At 42.1% G+C, this 19,852-nt stretch overlaps 1 protein-coding gene across 1 annotated transcript; it reads left to right on the top strand.

Moving 5' to 3' along the window:
• Positions 1-41: 41 nt before the first annotated feature.
• On the top strand, positions 42-19,400 carry LOC134467153 (carbonic anhydrase 4-like). The gene is made up of 11 exons (XM_063221068.1): positions 42-89; positions 4,663-4,831; positions 6,816-6,876; positions 7,561-7,581; positions 8,033-8,206; positions 9,192-9,349; positions 9,725-9,814; positions 14,350-14,425; positions 14,858-15,021; positions 16,747-16,861; positions 19,294-19,400. The coding sequence occupies exons 3-11, from the start codon at positions 6,816-6,818 to the stop codon at positions 19,371-19,373; spliced, it is 939 nt and encodes a 312-aa protein (XP_063077138.1). The 5' UTR covers positions 42-89; positions 4,663-4,831; the 3' UTR covers positions 19,374-19,400.
• Positions 19,401-19,852: the final 452 nt, after the last annotated feature.

Below are 19,852 nucleotides of genomic sequence, written 5' to 3'. Positions count from 1 at the left end.
GAAGAGTCAAAGGGTATAAAGAACTTCACTGCAGACATCCGGCGTGTCACTCAGACTGCTGATATAGGCCTACTGTCCAAGACCACATGGTAATATTATTTTACATTGCTTTTATTTTCTCCAACCATCTTGAGATCATTGATCCGCATTATTCTTACAGAATTTATGTATTCTAATTCTGTGTTTTCAATGACAAATGAAGAATTTTCCATTCAAATGTAGTGCTTAGGCTGATGAATTTTAGGCTAAGTTGTGTGCGTTGTGTGTGAGTTGTGTGCGTGTGTGCGTGCATTTCATGGTTTCAGCTGTTTCATTCACCTTGTTTAGTATACCGTACTTAGTTTGCTTCTTCCTGGTGCCATAGACATTCTGTTAGTGTGTGTTGGTACTCTTAGTAGTCAGCCAGGGGCGATGAAGTAGTAGAGCAGTGATTCTCAAAGTGTGGTCCGGGGACCACTGGTGGTCCGCGACAGAGCTCAGGTGGTCCGTGAGGGGATTTCTACTTTTCCAAGACAAGCTAGCAGTAGGCTATATTTGTAACATTATTACAAAGCTAAGCATAGCTGAAGTCTTATTTTCATAACAATTATAAGACTGTCTTGTAATGTCAATAAAAAGTAAGGGATTTGTATCGAAATTAGCAATGTCAAATTAGCACCTGCCAACTGTCCATTCAGTTGACAGGTGGTCCCTGAACATTTTTTGGGGGACAAAGTGGTCCTCGATCTGAAAAAGTTTGAGAAACACTGTAGTAGAGAGATAGAATTTACATTTGAACTTGGGCATATTGTTGGTATATTGGTGCAGGGATTATAGGAACCAGAAGTCAAGCACATTATGGTATGTATCTAGTTTCAGGTTTTTAAATATTTTTCCCCATCTGGTTAGCCTGATAAACCAGCCTAAATGTGGGATTGGATGTGTAATTTAGTCTGGCCCCGATGAATATTACATCAGAATATTGTTGATGAGAACAACCCGTTCTCTTTCACACCGTGCCTGGGCCTATAGGCCAACGCTCAATCAGCACCATCTTTCTCGTTGATGTGCTTTCCCAGCGTTGCAAGCTTTGTCGTCACTCCCTCAAAACCCTGCCCGCTTTGATTCAAATCAAATCTCTGCGTTGTGATTGGTTTGCCAGATTCAGGGCAATGAATTCAAAATGTTCGACCGTCCGAGTTCAGACCCATTCGCAGGCAAAAAAAAATGGTACCCAGCGGGTGGCGCTGGTTTACTAGACTACAATCTGGTGGTATTTTGTGTAGAATTCTTGCACATCTCCTTTGGCCAGGTGCGTCGGAACAGAACCCCTGGGTCACCAAAGTTAGAGACAAGAAAGTTCCCGCACACTGTCCACAATTGCAGTGTTTAATATCAATGTTTTGGTTTTGCTTGAAGAAGAGCAATAAACCGAAACATGTATGCGGGACCTTTCTTGTCTCACCCCATCTCCGCATTCTCAATGGAGGATGACATATAGCCAGACAACATGCCTTTTTGGCACACACACACACACACACACACACACACACACACACACACACACACACACACACACACACACACACACACACACACACACACACACACACACACACACTGCCACAAAAGCTCTGGCGATGTTGCCGCCTGTATGTTCAGTCATGCAGGCCCATCCTCCGTTGCGAACAGTAGTGTCACCGCAACAGCTACCACCAGTCCCCACTCTGTCTCAAGTGTCAACATCTCATCTCTTAATGTACCAGGATAGGTGCGATAGGCACGCTTTCCAACAGGGACAACATGTGAATTACAAAGATAGATACAAGGAGATTAGGGGACAAGGATGGAATGACGTTTACTTATCAAGTCAAGTACATATAAAATTGTGAAGTATACAGGTACATGCCTCTGACTGGAAGGGGGAGTATTGGAAGGTGGAAGTTAAGTGTCAGAGGTGTCAAAAGTAAAAGTAAATTCATGGTATAAGAACAACACTGGCATATTAAACAACATAGCTGTTACACCATTTACTTCATTGTAGGCCTCCTAATGAGGTAGATAGACTGTGTTGTTACTGAAAAACGCTAAAAACTTTATCAGAACCCACCACAAACTTGATTCACCCAGTGCAGAATACACACAAATACACAGACAAATACACACACACACACACACACACACACACACACACACACACACACACACACACACACACACACACACACACACACACACACACACACACACACACACACACACACACACACACTGACCTTTGTGTCAAGCCCTTTAGCCTGAATGGCTTGAGGTTGAACAATGTGGATTTTTGTCTCTCTGATACGTTACCTGTGTTGGAAAGAAACTGTGTTTCTTTAAAAAAAAAAAAAAAACGTTTTACTTTTACTTTTGACACCTCTGTCAATGTTAATGCATGCGTATGTCTGTGTCTATGTCTGTGTCTGTGTCTGTGCCTGTGTCTGTCTCTGTGTCTGTGTATGAGGTCTTGGATTAGTTATATCCCCGAAACGCGGAGCGTCGGGGATGTAATGGTTTTGCGTGCACCGCCGCCGCCGCGTCCGCCGCCGCGTAAGGTCTTTCGTGTTAACGCGATAACTTTTGAACGGATGTTTGGATTTGTCCCAGATTTGGTGTGTGAATGCTCTAGGGCAGGTTCATGAACTGATTCGAGTTTGGAGGTCAACACTTTCAAGATGGCTGAATTCAAGATGGCCGAATTTTTGTTTGGTCCATAACTTCTGACCGGGTGGATGGATTTGTCCCAGATTTGGTGTGTGAATGCTCTAGGGTAGGTTCATGAACTGATTCGAGTTTGGAGGTCAACACTTTCAAGATGGCTGAATTCAAGATGGCCGAATTTTTGTTTGGCCCATAACTACTGACCGGGTGGATGGATTTGTCTCAGATTTTGTGTGTGAATGCTCTAGGGTAGGTTCATGAACTGATTCGAGTTTGGAAGACAACACTTTCAAAATGGCGGAATTTTCATTTGGCCCATAACTTCTGACTGGGTGGATTGATTTGCCCGGTAACACCTTATTTTAATGGTTCACCATTTCAGTGAATCTACCATATTAGGTACAGTGTAATAACCAATGTAACAATATTTAATACCATGTAATACTAGTGTAATACCAGTGTAACAATATGCAATATCAGGTACAGTGTAATAACGAGTGTAATAGTATGCAATACCATGTAATATAGTGTAATACCAGTGTAACAATATGCAATACCATGTAATACCACTTACGCACAAACACATGATGTAAGTAAAAAAAATGGCGGTGTTACACTGGTATCACATTGTATTAAATATTGTTACACTGGTTATTACACTGTACCAAATGTGGTATATCCACTGAACCATTAAAACAGTATTACCATGTGCCCAATTTTTTGCTTCATTTTCACAATAGTCGTTTGGTTTTAAGCCTATGCACGTCATGTCACGTCTGTAAGTATCATATACGTTTACGAAATGGTGGACGGGAGTGGTAGGAATAATGGGGGACTGGAAGCGTCGCGTTTCGGGGATATACCTTAAGCAGTCGAAGGCGACTGCACAGGCAGTCTAGTTTAGTAGATGTAATGTCTGTCTACACTGATTCATTGACAGCTGTTGGACCATTACGGTGTGGGGTCACTGTAAACACTTATTAGGAGAGGGGAGCTGGGTAGGTGGTAGGTAGTGTTTGTATGTTGTTGCTCTTCTTCGTCTGGAGGTAATGCTGGGTTTATGACTGTGCATGGATGACCTTGCCTGAGTGAATTTGCTGAAGTCTGCTGTCACAAAAGTCTGAGAACAGGACACTCTCAGTCCTCTACAGAATAAATGCATTAATTGATTGATTTGTATTAGTTTGATTCAGAATAACTGAGCTTTTATAATAGATTTATATTGCTCAATTCATTCAAGATGCAGCATATACAGTAGCTCAGAATACTTAGGCCCTATCTGGATCTTTCTGTCACCACGAGTTACAAGTTACAAGTGTCAGCCACCAGGGGATGCACCCCCCACCCTACTCCCATGTCTGTCACTGTCCCTCTCCCTGTCTCTAGGTATGTCTTTCAAAGGCAAGAAAAACTGTTGTAAAAACACACACATGCACGCCTGCAATGTGTGTGTGTGTGCGTGTGTGCGTGTGTGCGTGTGTGTGTGTGTGTGTGTGCGTGTGTGCGTGTGCATGTGCCTGTGCATGTGTGTGCATGTGCGTATGCGTGTGTGTGTACTGTAAGTATGTTTGTGTCCGTGACTGTGTGTGTGTGTGTGAGAGAGAGAGAGGTGTCACTAAATGTTTTGTCAAAGTCTCCCGGGCATTTTCAGGCTGGCCGGGGATGAATGACTGGGCAGGTTCCACCCGTGTTTGTTTGTGTGTGTGTGTGTGTCTGTTCATGTATGCGTGTGCGTGTGCGTGTGCGTGTGCGTGTGTGTGTGTGTGTGCGCGTTTGCGTGTGTGTGTGCATGTGCATGTGCATGTGCATGTGCATGTGCATGTGCATGTGCATGTGCATGTGCATGTGCGTGAGCGTGCGTATGGCCCATGGCCCCTATTGATCCCCCATTCCCCTGTGTTTCCTTGTCTCCACTCAGACGACCTCTTCCACATTGTTGACTGTCACTTACACCATTTTCTTTTCATCCTGCACCTCATTCAGAGGCTCCTCTCACTCAGAGGGGACATCCAGTACACCTTGCTGCAGCTTGGGCTATGTCATTGTGATTCGATTATAGTGTCATCGGCGCCTGGATTCTAATCAGTTTTGGCCTACCGTATCTATCGTGAGCCGGCACCACCCCCCTGCCTGCCTGGAAAGTTGCATAAAAGTAAGTTTATGTTCTCTGTCTTTTTCCTTTTTAAATCTAATTATTAATATTGGATGTGTGCGTGTGTGTGAGTGTGTTTGGAAGGTTTCTCTGTCACTGCAATCAGTTTTTGTCAGTCTAGCATATTGACACATGGACACATTGACTTGCAATTCTTTTTTTCTTGTCATGGATGAATAGCCTAATTCTGTTGAATATAATCAGACTATGTCCTATTTATTAAAAGAAAATAAAAGGTACAAATGTGCCAAAGTGTGTATTCTTTATGACAACCAATATGAACATAGCACATTTGGCACAATAATACGTACAGTATCAACACTGATTAACCGCATCAGTCCAAATTTTGATGGACATAAACTTTGTATGTCTTCAATTGTCAGTCTAATTGAAGAGGAAGTATAACCATTACATCAGTGCAGCAATTCAAACCACATACAATGATGTTCTTATTTTCTTGTCATGGATGAATAGTAGGGGTGGTACGGTTCACAAATGTCACGGTTCGGTCCATATCACGGTTTCAAGGTCACGGTTTTCGGTTTTGTACGGTTCTGTTTTTGTTTTGTTTTTGTTTTTTTAAATAAAATCTATTATATAAAAGATATATATATAAAAAAATTAGAATGAAAATGTAAGCTTATCATGGGTATGTTGAATTTGACTTCATTTAACCCAACTGAAAGAGGAAAGATATCAATGATTTTAACATGCTTCCATTTATTTCACAAAAAGGGAGAACTAAGTCCTAACTTTTAAGTTGACAAATATTCAAATATTACATGCTATAACACATTTGACGTGTAAAAATAAAACAGCTACACTCCTGTATGCAATGGGACCATTAGGTCAGTGCAGTATGACTATTTTGGTTAATGACACACTGAGAACGAATTTGACTTTTATTTTGATACCGCTTTCTGCGAGTTTTGCGCTTATGAATCAGTTGCTTCCTACCATGAAACTGCCGGCCGTGAGACGCATAGAAGTAAAATCAGAAGTCAAATTCAATTTTAAGTGAACAAGTGATAGGGTTATGTTATGTTAAAATGTGAAAGTTAAGGTAACAAATAATTTTAAAAGATCGTTTTTTTTAAGAAGTGTATGCACAAGAATGTTTCACAAAACTCCTGTGAAGCTGAGCCTTTTAAAACAGTCAAATTTTATTTTTGTTATAGTGTTAAACATCAATGTTAACTAGGCAACAGCACAAAGTCCCCTTCCGTCCATCAGAGTTTAACTGGCTACATATAATTAGGCCTAGTTCTACAGTTGATTGCAGTTAAGGACAGCGCAGTGAATCTGATGGATATGCTCAATTATCTCGCATTTTGCCGTCCGGAATCCCCATTCAATGCCACGTGGATATAGCCTACACTAGGCTACTGTAACGTAAGTCATAGTCTACTTTGTTCTGCTAATCTGTCATTGTTTGTAAATTCATGTTCATTTAATTTAAAATGGTCAGCATAAAGGCTGGGAACAGTCACTTGCGCTAAGGTGGAGAGAGAGGGGGGAGAGGGTGACCGACCTGCACTTGCTTGTAGGCTACTGTAGCATAGTCAGCTGCATGCTGTTACATTATGCCTTTCAGTTGGCTGATCGAAATCAGTCTTTCCACACTCAATATCCTATGTAGTCTTTGTGTTTTATGCTTGTAAAAGTAGTAGGATTTTAATAGCGTCGTCCGGCGGTGGTCACTCAATTTTTTTTTTTTTTTTAAACCGTGGGCACCGTGCGGTTGCCCACTACCCCGTTCCGTGACATGCAAACCGTACGGTCTCGGTTTGCAACGCAAACCGTACCATGCCTAATGAATAGCCTAATTCTATTGGATATAATTATACTAAGCGTTATTTTTTATTTATTTTTTAAACATTTTTTTAAAAGGTACAAATGTGAAGAAGTCATGTGTCACTGGAGACAGGTGGAAAAGAGTCCTAGTTAATATTTCCTTTGCTGTTTCTTTGTTCTCTCCCCTTAGATGTATTTGATATTCCTTTTGTTGGTGGCAAATGCAGTTGTGTTGTCTGGGGCTTCAGAGGGTGAGAAATGAGTATATATATATATCTCTTATATTTCTTTTTATATTCTTATTATATTCTTTTATATTATTTTTATATCTTATATATTTCTTCTTTATCTGGTCATTTTGTTAGAGTTATCTTGTCAAATACTAGAGTAGGCCTACTTTAGTAGGCCCAGTTTTATACCTGAGAAGGCCACAGACAGAAGGGACTTTCAATGGAAAATCTAGCAATATTAATGGACAAAAAATGTGCCTTAGAATATGGGGGTCACAAAAATATTTTTAAGTCCAAGAAGAGGTCCCCACTGAAAAAGTGTGGAAATTGCTGCATTAGCTGTTGACATTCGTGTTGTAATGTGAATGTTGCACTGTTTTCATTCAGGCATTTAGATTGAGCCACCAGGGGTCCTTGGGGTCAAGTATAAATAGATAGCAGGTATGCTGCCAGTGTGTACTACTAATGAGTGATGCAGCAAGTTCAATATAGATGGAACCTGTGAAGTTGACTGTGCGGTACTTTATTACAATTATTTTAGTATTAACATTTGTTTACATTAGCTGTCCTTCTTGGTTGGTAATGTCAGATCCCATTGGGCTTGAGTGTGACATGTTGCTTAAGCAATGTCATGTATGGGAAAATGTTATTGCTTGTGTGCTTTTTACAATTAAATGTGCATATCTTTTCTTTTCTTTTGTCCAGACTGGTGCTATACAGGCTGTGGTGAGTTGAAACAATGACCTCAATGATTTTCAGTCTACTTCTTGTTCACATTTTATTGTGTCTTGTTGGTTATAGATCTGTCCCTAAGTTTGTCATTTTTTAGCATAATATGTATGTATGTAGCCTATGTGTGGTTGTATGTATGTAGGCTATGTATGTTTGTACGTTTGCACTGAAAATTCATTATTTCATTAATGCTGTTCTTTAGGCTTATTCTATCTAGACCTAAAATAAATCCACCCTGCCAAAACAACAAACCATTCATGATTAGATGCTACTTGCATTCCTGAAAGTTTTTTGGCTTTCAATTTTGGTTTTACCCAAGTCTTCATATTACTTAGGACCCTCTGTAATGCCATAACAATGTTGTTATCATGTACGGTACCGGTAGTTCAAAAAGTGTGTTGTATTGCTGATCCCACCTGCATTTGCTGTTGTTCTTCTTGTGCAGAAAGCTCTCCATCCCACTGGCATGACCATTTTCCGAGATGTGGAGGGGAAGAACAGTCCCCCATCAACATTGACACTAAAACGGTCAACAGCTTGAAAGCCCTCAACAGCTTCCAAATGACTGGTTTTGAGAAAAAGGATGTCATGAAGAGACTCTCGAATAACGGGCACTCAGGTGAGCAGAATAACCCGGTTCTTTTTGTTTTGTTTTGGAACTTATCTTGGTCACTTCAGGATTCAGGGGTTTTTTTTTTTTAGAATACATTAGAATAAAGAAAAGTATGTATTTTCTTGTCCCTATCCACGTGTACAATTTAATATACACTGTCACATTCTTAGCTTTATTCAACATCATTAGATAAGTATTTCAAGAACCTGTCTCAGTACCAAACCAGATTTTAACATTGAGGCAGTGGTAAATCATCTTATAGAATATCCTGGAGTGCTCATTTTCTTACCTACCGTACATGTGAATGACACCTGTGGACTATCTATTTACAGGTTTACTGCTTATCATAGGTTAACTTAACCAGGGTTTTCACTTTAACATGTTCCTGGAATACCCCCCTAGTTTGAAGGTTTGAGTTGCACTTACATCTACAAAGCACTAGAGGGTATTATCGAGCTTCCTTGAGAAAGGACTGCAGTCTGAGTGCCATTCAAGTTTAAAGTTATATGGAATTCTCTGCCTGCCCTCTTTGGATTGTGTTGTTGGACAACTTGTAAAAGTGATTTCATGTACAGTATCATGTATTCATATATCATGCAAACATAAAAGTGGAGTGAATGAATGAATGAATGAATGAATGAATGAATGAATGAATGAATGAATGAATGAATGAATGAATGAATGAATGAATGAATGAATGAATGAATGAACGAATGAATGAATTTGGGAAGCCGTGGTGTAATGATTAAAGACGTAAGCTTTAGAGAGAAGGGTTGAAGGTAATCCTTCCATTCCCTATCACACTTGATGGCTGTCGTGCACTTGAACAAGGTACCTAACCCCATACTGCTCCTGCGACTGTAACCTGTAAATTACTGTAAGTCTTCTTGGACAAAAGCAGCATCTTAGTGTAAATGTAATGAATCTCATCTCATCTCTACTCTTCTCCCTCCTTCCGTCTTATCTCTCCATATTTCCCCTGACCCGTTAGTAACGTGCGAACTGGAAAGTGGGGCGGTGAATATCAGCGGAGGGGGTCTGCACGGCAAGTACATGGCTGCACAGTTCCATTTCCACTGGGGTCGAACAGACCTGATGCACTTCCCGGGCTCAGAACACTCCATCGACGGACACAGACTTCCAATTGAGGTAGGAGAAAAATGGAGAACAAAGGGGAATACATTTGATTGACCTGTCCCTCTGCCCCTCAACCCCCTCTGTGTGGGTACAGTATGTGTGTGTGTGTGTGTGTGTGTGTGTGTGTGTGTGTGTGTGTGTGTGTGTGTGTGTGTGTGTGTGTGTGTGTGTGTGTGTGTGTGTGTGTGTGTTAATTTAGGCTCACGTATCGTTTTCACTTTGTCATGCAATGCAATGCACAATGTGTGTGTGTGTGTGTGTGTGTGTGTGTGTGTGTGTGTGTGTGTGTGTGTGTGTGTGTGTGTGTGTGTGTGTGTGTGTGTGTGTGTGTGTGTGTGTGTGTGTGTGTGTGTGTGTGTGTGTGTGTGTGTCCTCACAAAATCTCAGATGCACATTGTAAGTCTGAAGGAAGGCTTGAACATGACAGAAGTTAAGAACGACTCAAGCGGTCTGGCAGTCCTAGGCTTCTTCATTGACGTAAGTTGCAGTAACACTTTATCAGCACATGGGGGCAGCGTTGCTAAACATGTTGTACCCATAGAGGTAGAAAATAACACTAGAGAGGTCCCCACCCCCCTTTTTACAGCAATCTGTAGCGGCTATTATCTGTAGGTAGATCAGAGATATGGAAATTAACGGAGAACGAGGCTCACCTCTGTCAAAAATGGCTTAATCATGTGAAAATGTCCACCAACACACTATACAAGGACAATAGTTGAAGTGTGTTGCTCAGCGGCGTGGAACAGGGGGGGAAAACCCTGACTCATTCTTAGAGCCCAGACCACTTGGGGGGCCCACCGGGGGCCCTCCCATGGAAAATATTTTTCTTCTTTCATTTTTTTAAACATTATTTTAAAAATAATGTCAATACATGTTAGTAATTTATGTAATTCCAAGGTTCTCTGGAAATACATCTGTTGAATTGGATATACTAGCCTGCAAATCGGCTATATTCTATATCAGACACCCCCATTATCACGCATTGGTTTAGTCCGCCCTCTCGCGGACTTTTGATTGTACAATATGCGGAATCAACACTCACTCACGTCATTATTATTAGGCATTAAACACAGCAGCCGGTTAGCAATGAAAGACTTCTAAAACACCAGGCTTTCACAAAAAGAATAGAAAGGCAAGAGAAACAGGGGAAACAAAATGAAGGAAAGCAACTGCAGCTGATTTCTTGCAAGAAAGGTGAGCCCAAATGTCAAAATTACAGCCTACAAAGTAGGATATACTAGCCTATCCCATTCCCATTCCGTGTGGCCTTCTGTGATAGCCGATGTCAAATGAAAAAAATAATCTCATTTTGTTGGCTATCATTGTGAACCCATATTTGTCTTTGATAGGCCTATATTCATAACAAGTGTCCCAAAAGACCAACATGGGTCGATGTTGGTTCAAATATCCAAATTATAGCAAAGCCTAGGCTATTTGTAAAATGAATCCCACTCAATTTCAGAAAATGTCACGAACGTGAAGATGCCCCCTGTCGCAGCAGGTGCAAATGGTGTGAACTTGAGAGAAGGTGAGCCTATTTTAGCTAATATCATAGTCTTGAAGAAAAGCGGTTTCTCAACCGGGTGCAATGCTGCCCGCCCTGGTCATCGAATTTGCAGATTGATTCTGTCGATATTAGTCGACGTCATATTCATCAGTTGCCAATGTCAAGGTGGCGGTGCGAACAGCTGTCAGTCTTGAACCTTCATTCTGCTTTTATTTTGCGGTCTCAAAGCTCTGGTTACTTGGCCATGTCTCTGACCATCTGACAACGCCCGTTATAGCTGAAGTGTGGTAAAATAATGACGAGATTTTGACGGGGCACCAGTCTGCGTTTTGAATGTTGCTGACGCCATTCTAATCTGCGCAAAGCGCAAGAGATGACCCTGTTTGCATAGCGCAAGAAAAGAGGCAGAGTAGCCTACCTACCTCCGTGCTGAGCAGGTAGCCTATCTGCATTGAGGTGCTCATGAAAATTACAAGCTACTGTGAAATAGTTACTGGCCCATTTAAATCTGAAAGTATATGTAGTAGCCTAATAAATAATGATTTCAAAGAAATAAATAGCCTAGGCTAATAGCCTTACTAGGTTCGGGGTGCCCTGACTTTCAAAGGTTGAGCGACATCAAATCCAAACAGCGATACTTTTGTTCTATTTAGGCTACTCTGCCTTACCGCAGGTTTTAAGCGACATTTCGAAGTCAGCTTCTACCGGCACAGCTGACTCTTTTCCTTGCTCTCCCAAACACTGATACCGGGGGGGCAAACGTGACGACGTGCGTGCGGGGCAGTGCGAGTGAACGAATGTGCGCGCGAGCGCCTGTGTTTCTGTTCAGCGATGCACATTGAAGAAAGTACAGTTCAACATATCAATGTCTCGTGTGTCCATAGTGCACGAAACAGTAGGCTGGAAGCATTGTGAAAAGAGATTTGTCAGTCTCTCTCCTCCCCCTCACACCATAGTGATGAAGTGATTAAATGTCATCCCTATGAATATGATAGCCTACTTTTCATAACTGGTAATGTGAAAGATTAAGACATTTTATATTTTTAGTATGTCTATTATGTCATATGATTGAAGATGAGAACGATTCAAGTGAAGGAGAGGAAAGCATAGGGTATTCTGAGGAAGGCAAGAAGGATGACAATATCAGGAGGTAGGCGCGCGCACGGGGTGGGGGGGTGGTGGTTGGGGGGGGGGATTTAGGGTTGTTTAGGTTGGGGTGTGTGTAGGGGGGCCCATGGAAGAGGTTGTTCCTAGGGCCCCAAATTTGGTGCTACGCCCCTGGTGTTGCTAACTATGTTCATAAAAGATATTATTTGATTTTTAAATGTATTTTATCGACTCATATGTTTTAAGTAGATATTTAGCCTGACATTTCAAATCTGGTCTTTGATTAAAGTGTTACTTCATATTTACACAGTTTTAGTCAATTTCTTGACAGAGGTGGGTGTGTTCTCCATTGACTTGCATTGCCTGAAGGGACCTACACTACCTACAGAAGTTGGGAAGCTCCAGCTGCCATTTCCCAGTGCTGTCGCAAATTGCTGTGTCCTCTCTAGTGTTATTTTCTACCTCTATGGTTGTACCTCACCGTCATCCTCAGAGAAAGAAAGTGAACACTTCACTTTCCCTTTGTGCCATTAATGGAACTGTGGAATCAAAGCTGCACTGGACAATGCTTGAAATCCAAACTATCACGGACATATCAGCAGTTGTTTGATTGGTCATGTAGTGTTGGCCAAGACAATGCAAAGGCAATTTGAACCTTAATGGCAACAGTTTGGTCCCATCCATGCCACAGACACAATTTTTCATTTTCTAATCATGCTCAGCAGACTATAAGGTTAGTCCTAGTGGGATGGAGGCAGGCATATCACAACCAGGCAAGGAAACCAGGCAATTGCCCCAAATCCCTCCCCAATAGTTTGAAGAGAAGAAAGGGCCCCAAGTCCCAATACAATAGCTTCCATGGTGGTTCAGACAGTAGCAGGTCCAGACTGGTAATCTGTTTTACAGGGCATTGCTGTTGGGGTTTTTTTTTGGGGGGGGGGGGGGGGGGTGTTGTATTTTGTTAGAGACTGGTCCACAATTTAGAGAGGGGGCAAGCAAAAATACCTGAGCGTTTTTTTGGTCCCTGTGCAGTCCTGGGTAGTCCAGTGACTAGATGTGAGCCGACTTGGTCTGTTCAGAGGTCTTGTTGTGTAGGCTACTATAGATTGAAATATGAACTAGTAGCTACCTCTGACTGAGCCCTAGGGAAAAAAAAACATTCAATTGTATTGCAGCCATTTATTTGCTACCAGGGTTTGTGTGGGGTCCACGAAAGGGAGCATTCCAGGACAGCCTCCTCTGGGCCTGCAGTGGGGAGGTGGGGAGAGCAGCAAGGTCAGTGTAGGGTCCTCCCAAGGGAGCAGTCCAGGGCAGCCTCCTGCAGTGCTGTCTTGGGACCTACCTCTCCATCTTCCCGATCTGCAACCATGATGTTTATGTATTATCAAAATTGAAATCATTAAGCGGGTACTTGGCAAGATCGTCCAATCAGAACATCAGGTGCTTGTAGTGTAGTGTTGTTGCCCAGCAACATTGCTCATTGTGATGTCATGATGACCTTGAAAGTCCCAAGATGGATTGGTTCCATGTACGGTACTTTTGGCCTACAGGGTACAGGGGCCAGGTCAGGCTCCAGAGCTTCATAAGGGCTAGTGTTGACATTTCTGTCTGACAAAAAACTGGCATTTTAATAGCCCTTTTCTTGTAAACAACAGTGCATTAACCCTTTAATGCATAAGATAGGTCAAAAATGGCCCAGATGACATTAAATTGCTTATATAGCGGCAATAACTTATTTTCATTAATAACCGCTCCATGAATTCCTCAACTAACTTGTTTTTGATTGGTAGAACCCTTGTATCATTTTTATCTGCAAAGCTTTTAGAATAAAAATGCATTTTTCACCACTACTCCTCTAACGCATAACATGGGTCAAAAATGACTTGTAGCACTTATTATGCACCCACACTTGGGTATTACCCGCATTCATAGAACATGTAAAATCTTGCAAAAATGAGTGATAAATATTCATTTAAGTTGTAAGGAACAAATGACGTTATACAATCTGATGGACCTGATGTCCTCTTTATGTGACTGAATTTTCAACTTCTTGAAGCAACATTTTTTTGATATTGCGACCTATAGTTTTTGTTTGTTTTGTTTTTTTTTAAATATATTTTTAGGGGCTTTTATGCCTTTATTTGATAGGACAGTCTGAGATGGTGACAGGAAGCGAGTGGGACAGAGAGACGGGGTAGGATCGGGAAATGAGCAGACAAGTAAAAGTTTCGTCCTTTACCTGACATGTTTGACCCTGTAACTTCCATCTTAATTAGAGCGTTACACGGATGACGAACACGTACCCTTTACATGTACCCTTTACATGTCAGGTGAAAGGTAAAACTTTAACATGTCTGAAACAAGAAGACTAATGACCTGAGGCTTTGTCTCTCCTCAGGAGGGAAATGGGACTGCTGATCAGATTCAAGCCTGGGATACCTTCACAAAGTTGATCACAAATGTTTCAAGCACGGGTGAGCTGCACGTTTCATTTTTCTGTAATTGAAGAAGAATCTGCACATGCCACTGTTGAAAACATTAAAGTTAAAAAGCGTTGAAACACTGAGGAAGTAGTAATAGTAGTGTAGTTTTTTTTTTTTTAAGTTGATGCGTAGTGTGACCTATCGATCTTATTTTACAGTGGAAAACGTACTTTTTTCAGTCATCTGTCATCATACTGACACACTTAAAATGCTGTGCGACTGAAAATAACCCTCAAGGGTTTCTCATGCACACATGAAACTGTATAATGCTCATTCATCTCGTGTGCGCATGAAGTCCTAAAGAGAAGGTTTCTGAGAATGACTCAGACTCAGAGAATGACTCAGAACTCTCAACATTTGTTCTGACTAGTTAATTAATTACAGTTCTGTATGTATCTCCAATTGATTTCTTTTTCCAACTAGGAGATAATGTGGACATGTCTCTGAGTCTCTCCATCAATGACCTTTTGGGGAGTCTCAACATGAAGGATTACTATCGCTACAATGGCTCCCTGACCACCCCCACCTGCGATGAAGTAGTGGTCTGGACTGTCTTCCCTAAGCCAATCCGCATCAGCAAAGACCTGGTAAGTCTCCCGTTTAGTCCCTGTTTAGAACTTTTTTCATTTGGGGGGGCCACTTCATATTCCTCCAGGGGCCTTACTATGAAAGCAAAACATGATTTCCCTCTGCACTTCAGGCCTATATTGAAGGCAGATACTTTTAAAACAAACTCCACCTTCAGTTAAGTCCCTTGAATATAACTCCATTGTACTGCAAATGTAATTAATAAGATTCCTTTACAAAATATGTCATATCTCATGTGAAACTGCATTACATTATAATTATATCGGGGACCGGATCAAACAGCCTCAAGGGCCGCAAACGTCAGTTTTACGGTGGGATTCCCAGTCCTTTTTTTTTTGTTGAAGCCTCTTTAAGTCTTTGAGGCTGAACATGCGTCTGTATTCGTCTTCCGTTGCATATTTATTAATCATTTTTTTGTGGCAGAAAAGGCTTCTTTGATGTTAAAGGGCAACTCCTGCCAATTTCAATGTGCTGTTGTATTGCTCACGCTACCCTTGACTTGTCAGTACCCGGTGACGCCGCACTTTTTGGCTCACCCCTTTCCTAGATATGAGATATTCTAATGGGGGCAACTTTTGTTTACATTTCAAAAAAACATTTTTATTTATTCCCAAAAACATCCAAAAGGTTATGCAACATCAGCAGACAGCTAGCAAACAGCGATACCTTTTGGGAAAATATTTTGAGTAGGCCTATGTTCATTTTTAAAAAAAATGTAAACAAAAGTTGCCCCTATTAGAATAGCTCATATCTCGGAAAGGGCTGGGCCAAAAACTGCAGCGTCACCGGGTATTGACAAGTCAAGGGTAGCGTGAGCGATACAACAGCACATTCAAATTGGCAGGAGTTGCCCTTTAACAGTATGACACAGGTTTACAATAGCTAGAAACTAGTTCAGATGACAGACAACAAAAATGTTTATGAATGTCAGTGAAAAGGAATGACCTGTGTCGGTCGCATGTTGCTTCTTTCCTCTTCAACTGCACTTGAACCCTCTTGATCACTTGTTCCATCTGCCAAGTTCTATCTGTGTGTCGCATCGTCTTGTCACATGCATCATTACCAGTGGTGTAACAAGATTTGTTTTCCTTTTTTTGCCCTCTCAAATGTAAAACAGAAAAGCAAGACATTTCTGACATTCCATTGACCTTTGTAAGGCTTGGATGCTGCTTCTGGGGCTATCACGGAGGTCAAAGGTCATCTAAAGGTCACATGATATTACTGTGTTGTTGCTAGTCTGCTACCTTTACTACCTCCACCAAGGTTATGTTTTGCTCACATTTAGCTGTCTGGTTTCTTACTACCAAAGTCTACTATCCTAGACTAAATGTAAGATTAAATGTGAATATTAATCTGGCCCCGATCCATGAGACATTGGAAGCTTGTTGATGGGAACAACCCGTTGTTTTTCCAACCGTGTCTGTGCCTATAGGCCAACGCTCTGACCAAAACCCCTGCCCCTTTGCATCCAAAGATTCAAAACAAATCTCCTGCGTTGTGATTGGTCCGCCAGTTTCAGGGCCTGGGGCATTGTCCGAGGCTAGACCCACTCGCAGGCAAAAATAATTTTGGCCGCTGGCAGGTGGAGCTATTTTACTAGGCTAACCAAATGTGCAAACACTTAAGAAAGTATGGTAAGTTGCCAAGAAACAAACTGTCATAAAGCAGTGTCATGCAGAATTCTGAGCACATGACTAAGAATATCTTCCTGATATTACACACAGATCCAGCGCTTTGCCGGGGAAACAAGCATCCAGGATAACTACCGACCCCAGCAGACTCTTCACGACCGCAAGGTCTATGCCTCCGCCAACATGGACGTCACAAATCCTGAGTCTGGTACGCCACATGGCATTACATTGCAGACACTTTTATCCACAACTTTTACTGAACTTTTATCAAGAACGTATAAATACAGCACTATAAACAGGCCTGCTTTTGGTACATCACAATACATTAGTGTACATTGCAGACACTTTTTTATTCCCACAAAGCAACTTACAAAAGGGACCAGTTCAACAGCTTACATTTGAAGGGGAAAATACATAGTAGGCCTACATAGGCATAGCAGGTTAGATGAGTGGGGTTAGTGTTGGTACGACATCATTCGACATTTCTGCTTTCTCTCTGTCAGTCTCATTCATCTCTCCTCGACAACCCCCCACCACCCTCCCACCACCACGCACACACACGCACACACACACACACACACACACACACACACACACACACACACACACACACACACACACACACACACACACACACACACACACACACACACACACACACACACAAACTCTCCTCCCTCCCACCACACACACACACACAGACTTAATCCTCCCACCACACACACACACACACACACACACACACACACACACACACACACACACACACACACACACACACACACACACACACACACCACACACACACTCCTGCATCCCCCCAAACACACACACACACACACACACACACACACACACACACACAAACAGACACACATACACACACACACACACACACACACACACACACACACACACACACACACACACACACACACACACACACAGCCCAAATTGAATTTCTTTGTGGGGCCCATTCCATTCATATTAGCCCTAACAATAGCTAAAGAATGCTTAACTGTGCCCAAACCAAAACAATCCCTAGCCATAACCTGTCAGTGAGGAAAATGTTACGTTTTTAGTTTTTACACTTTTACTTTTACCAGTAAAAACAAACTACCCCAGCAAAAGGGGTCAAAACATGTGGGATTTGGGGCCCGCGTGTAGCGAGGGTCCCACCTTGTTGGTGTGCTCCAATAGCAGTGGCCTCACGAAGGTGGATTTGTGGAACACACACACACACACACACATGCACACAACTCTCCCATTTTACGCTACCTTACACCCTCTCTATTAACACCTTACATCACACCGTGGCCTCCCCCCCACCCTTTCCTCCACCTTCCACCTTCCTCTTAAACCCCCCTCTCTCTCTCTCTTCCCGCATGGCAGTTATATAAGATACTGGTTGCTGCATACACGTGGTGGCTCCACATACCTGGATGATGCCTATCACTGAACACTGAACACGAGGTCACAATACTGTCTGACAGGACATGTGCATGTCATTTGGACGATGATTAATGACGGATGCTTTGGCTCTTTCACTGGCGTCTGAAAAAAAATCGTCATGTTACATACAGGGAAGCTGAGTGAGTGTGTGTGTGTGTGTGTGTGTGTGTGTGTGTGTGTGTGTGTGTGTGTGTGTGTGTGTGTGTGTGTGTGTGTGTGTGTGTGTGTGTGTGTGTGTGTGTGTGTGTGTGTGTGTGTCTGTGTGTCTGTGTCTGTGTCTGTTTGTGTGTGTGTCTGTGTCTGTGTCTGTGTGTCTGTGTGTCTGTGTCTGTGTCTGTGTGTGTGTGTGTGTGTGTGTGAAAGCAGCTAAGCCCAAGGTACACCCAAATTCAAAATTCACAGTACACAGTACAGTGTGCAGAGTATTATTGCTGTCAAATCACTGGGTCAGCTTACTCTATAATTTGGGATTTATTAAAGATGAATACTCATCAGGTGGCCCTGTGGCTCAGCTGGCTAAGGTGTCGTACCATATACCCATGGACCTGAGTTTGAATATGGCTCAAAGTTGTCTCCCGAGCAATCTCTCTCCCACCTCTTTCCTGTTTCCCGTCACACACTCTTCTGTCTTGTTTGAAATAAGGGCATAACACATACAGTATTCACACGTTCTGAAGGTGCCCATTTTATTTCACAGTCCAGCTGGAGAAGGTGTGTGTGTGTGTATGTGTGTGTGTGAGTGTGTGTGTGAGTGTGTGTGTGTGAGTGTGTGTGTGTGTGTGTGTGTCTGTCTGTGTGTGTGTCTGTGTCTGTGTCTGTGTGCGAGTGTGTGTATGTGTGTGCACACATAATGTTTTGTCTGTGTTTGTCTGTGCATGCATGAACATGTATTTGTCATTAACCCCTTAGCTCTTGAATTTCACTTGGGTGCCTAATCCAGGCCCAGCTAGATCAGATTGCAGCAAGCATTCGCTTTTCTTCCCTCCGTCCTTTTGTCTCGTCTTCCCTTTGTTTATATTCAACTATTCAACCTTGTTCATCTTTTCACTCTTAAGTGGTTTCGACACAGCGGCCACATTTAAGTGACATGGTGGCGTTAACAATGTGTGAGTCACTTCATTTATCTGAATGGTCTTTTGTTTCATGCTTACGCGTCTGTGTGTCCTCCCCCTTTACTTTCCGTTTCAGGACATCACTGGTGCTATGCTGGATGTGGTGAGTTCAACAATTACGTAGTCATGACTGTTGAAGACCATTGTTGTTTTTAGTTCATATTGTTTTCTGTTTCAATCATTTTCCTGCCTCTTTGTTTCATTTGTTTCATTTCATTCATTCATTCATTCATTCATTCATTCATTCATTCATTCATTCATTCATTCATTCATTCACTCACTCACTCACTCATTCATACAGTATATGCACTCATTCACTAAATCACCCCTTTTGGGATTCTTGTAAATAATAAATGTAACTACTAATAATTATTAACAATTGAAACATCCTTGGACCTTAGCTGGCTTGGATTGTCTGTTGTTTACTCTGTATGTCTGCCTGTCTGGCTGTCTGTCTGGCTGTCTGTCTGGCTGTCTGTCTGCCTGCCTGGACATGTGCCTACCTGTATGAATGTCTGTCTATTTGTCTGTCCACCTGTGTGTGTCTCTGTCTCTCTGTCTATCTGCCTATCTCTGCCTGTATGTGTATCTGTCTGTCTATCCATCTGCCTGTCCTTCTTTCTTTCTGTCTGTCT

The sequence above is a fragment of the Engraulis encrasicolus genome, chromosome 17, assembly GCF_034702125.1.
Source record: "Engraulis encrasicolus isolate BLACKSEA-1 chromosome 17, IST_EnEncr_1.0, whole genome shotgun sequence".
Lineage (NCBI taxonomy): Eukaryota > Metazoa > Chordata > Actinopteri > Clupeiformes > Engraulidae > Engraulis > Engraulis encrasicolus.
This window is presented reverse-complemented; position numbering and strand designations above follow the sequence as displayed.

Coding starts and splice junctions, on each gene's coding strand:
- LOC134467153 (XM_063221068.1), top strand. CDS start 6,816: ATGTATTTGATATTCCTTTTGTTGGTGGCAAATGCAGTTGTGTTGTCT. Junction 9,350..9,724: donor GACACAGACTTCCAATTGAG/GTAGGAGAAAAA, acceptor ACAAAATCTCAG/ATGCACATTGTAAGTCTGAA. Junction 15,022..16,746: donor TCCGCATCAGCAAAGACCTG/GTAAGTCTCCCG, acceptor TATTACACACAG/ATCCAGCGCTTTGCCGGGGA.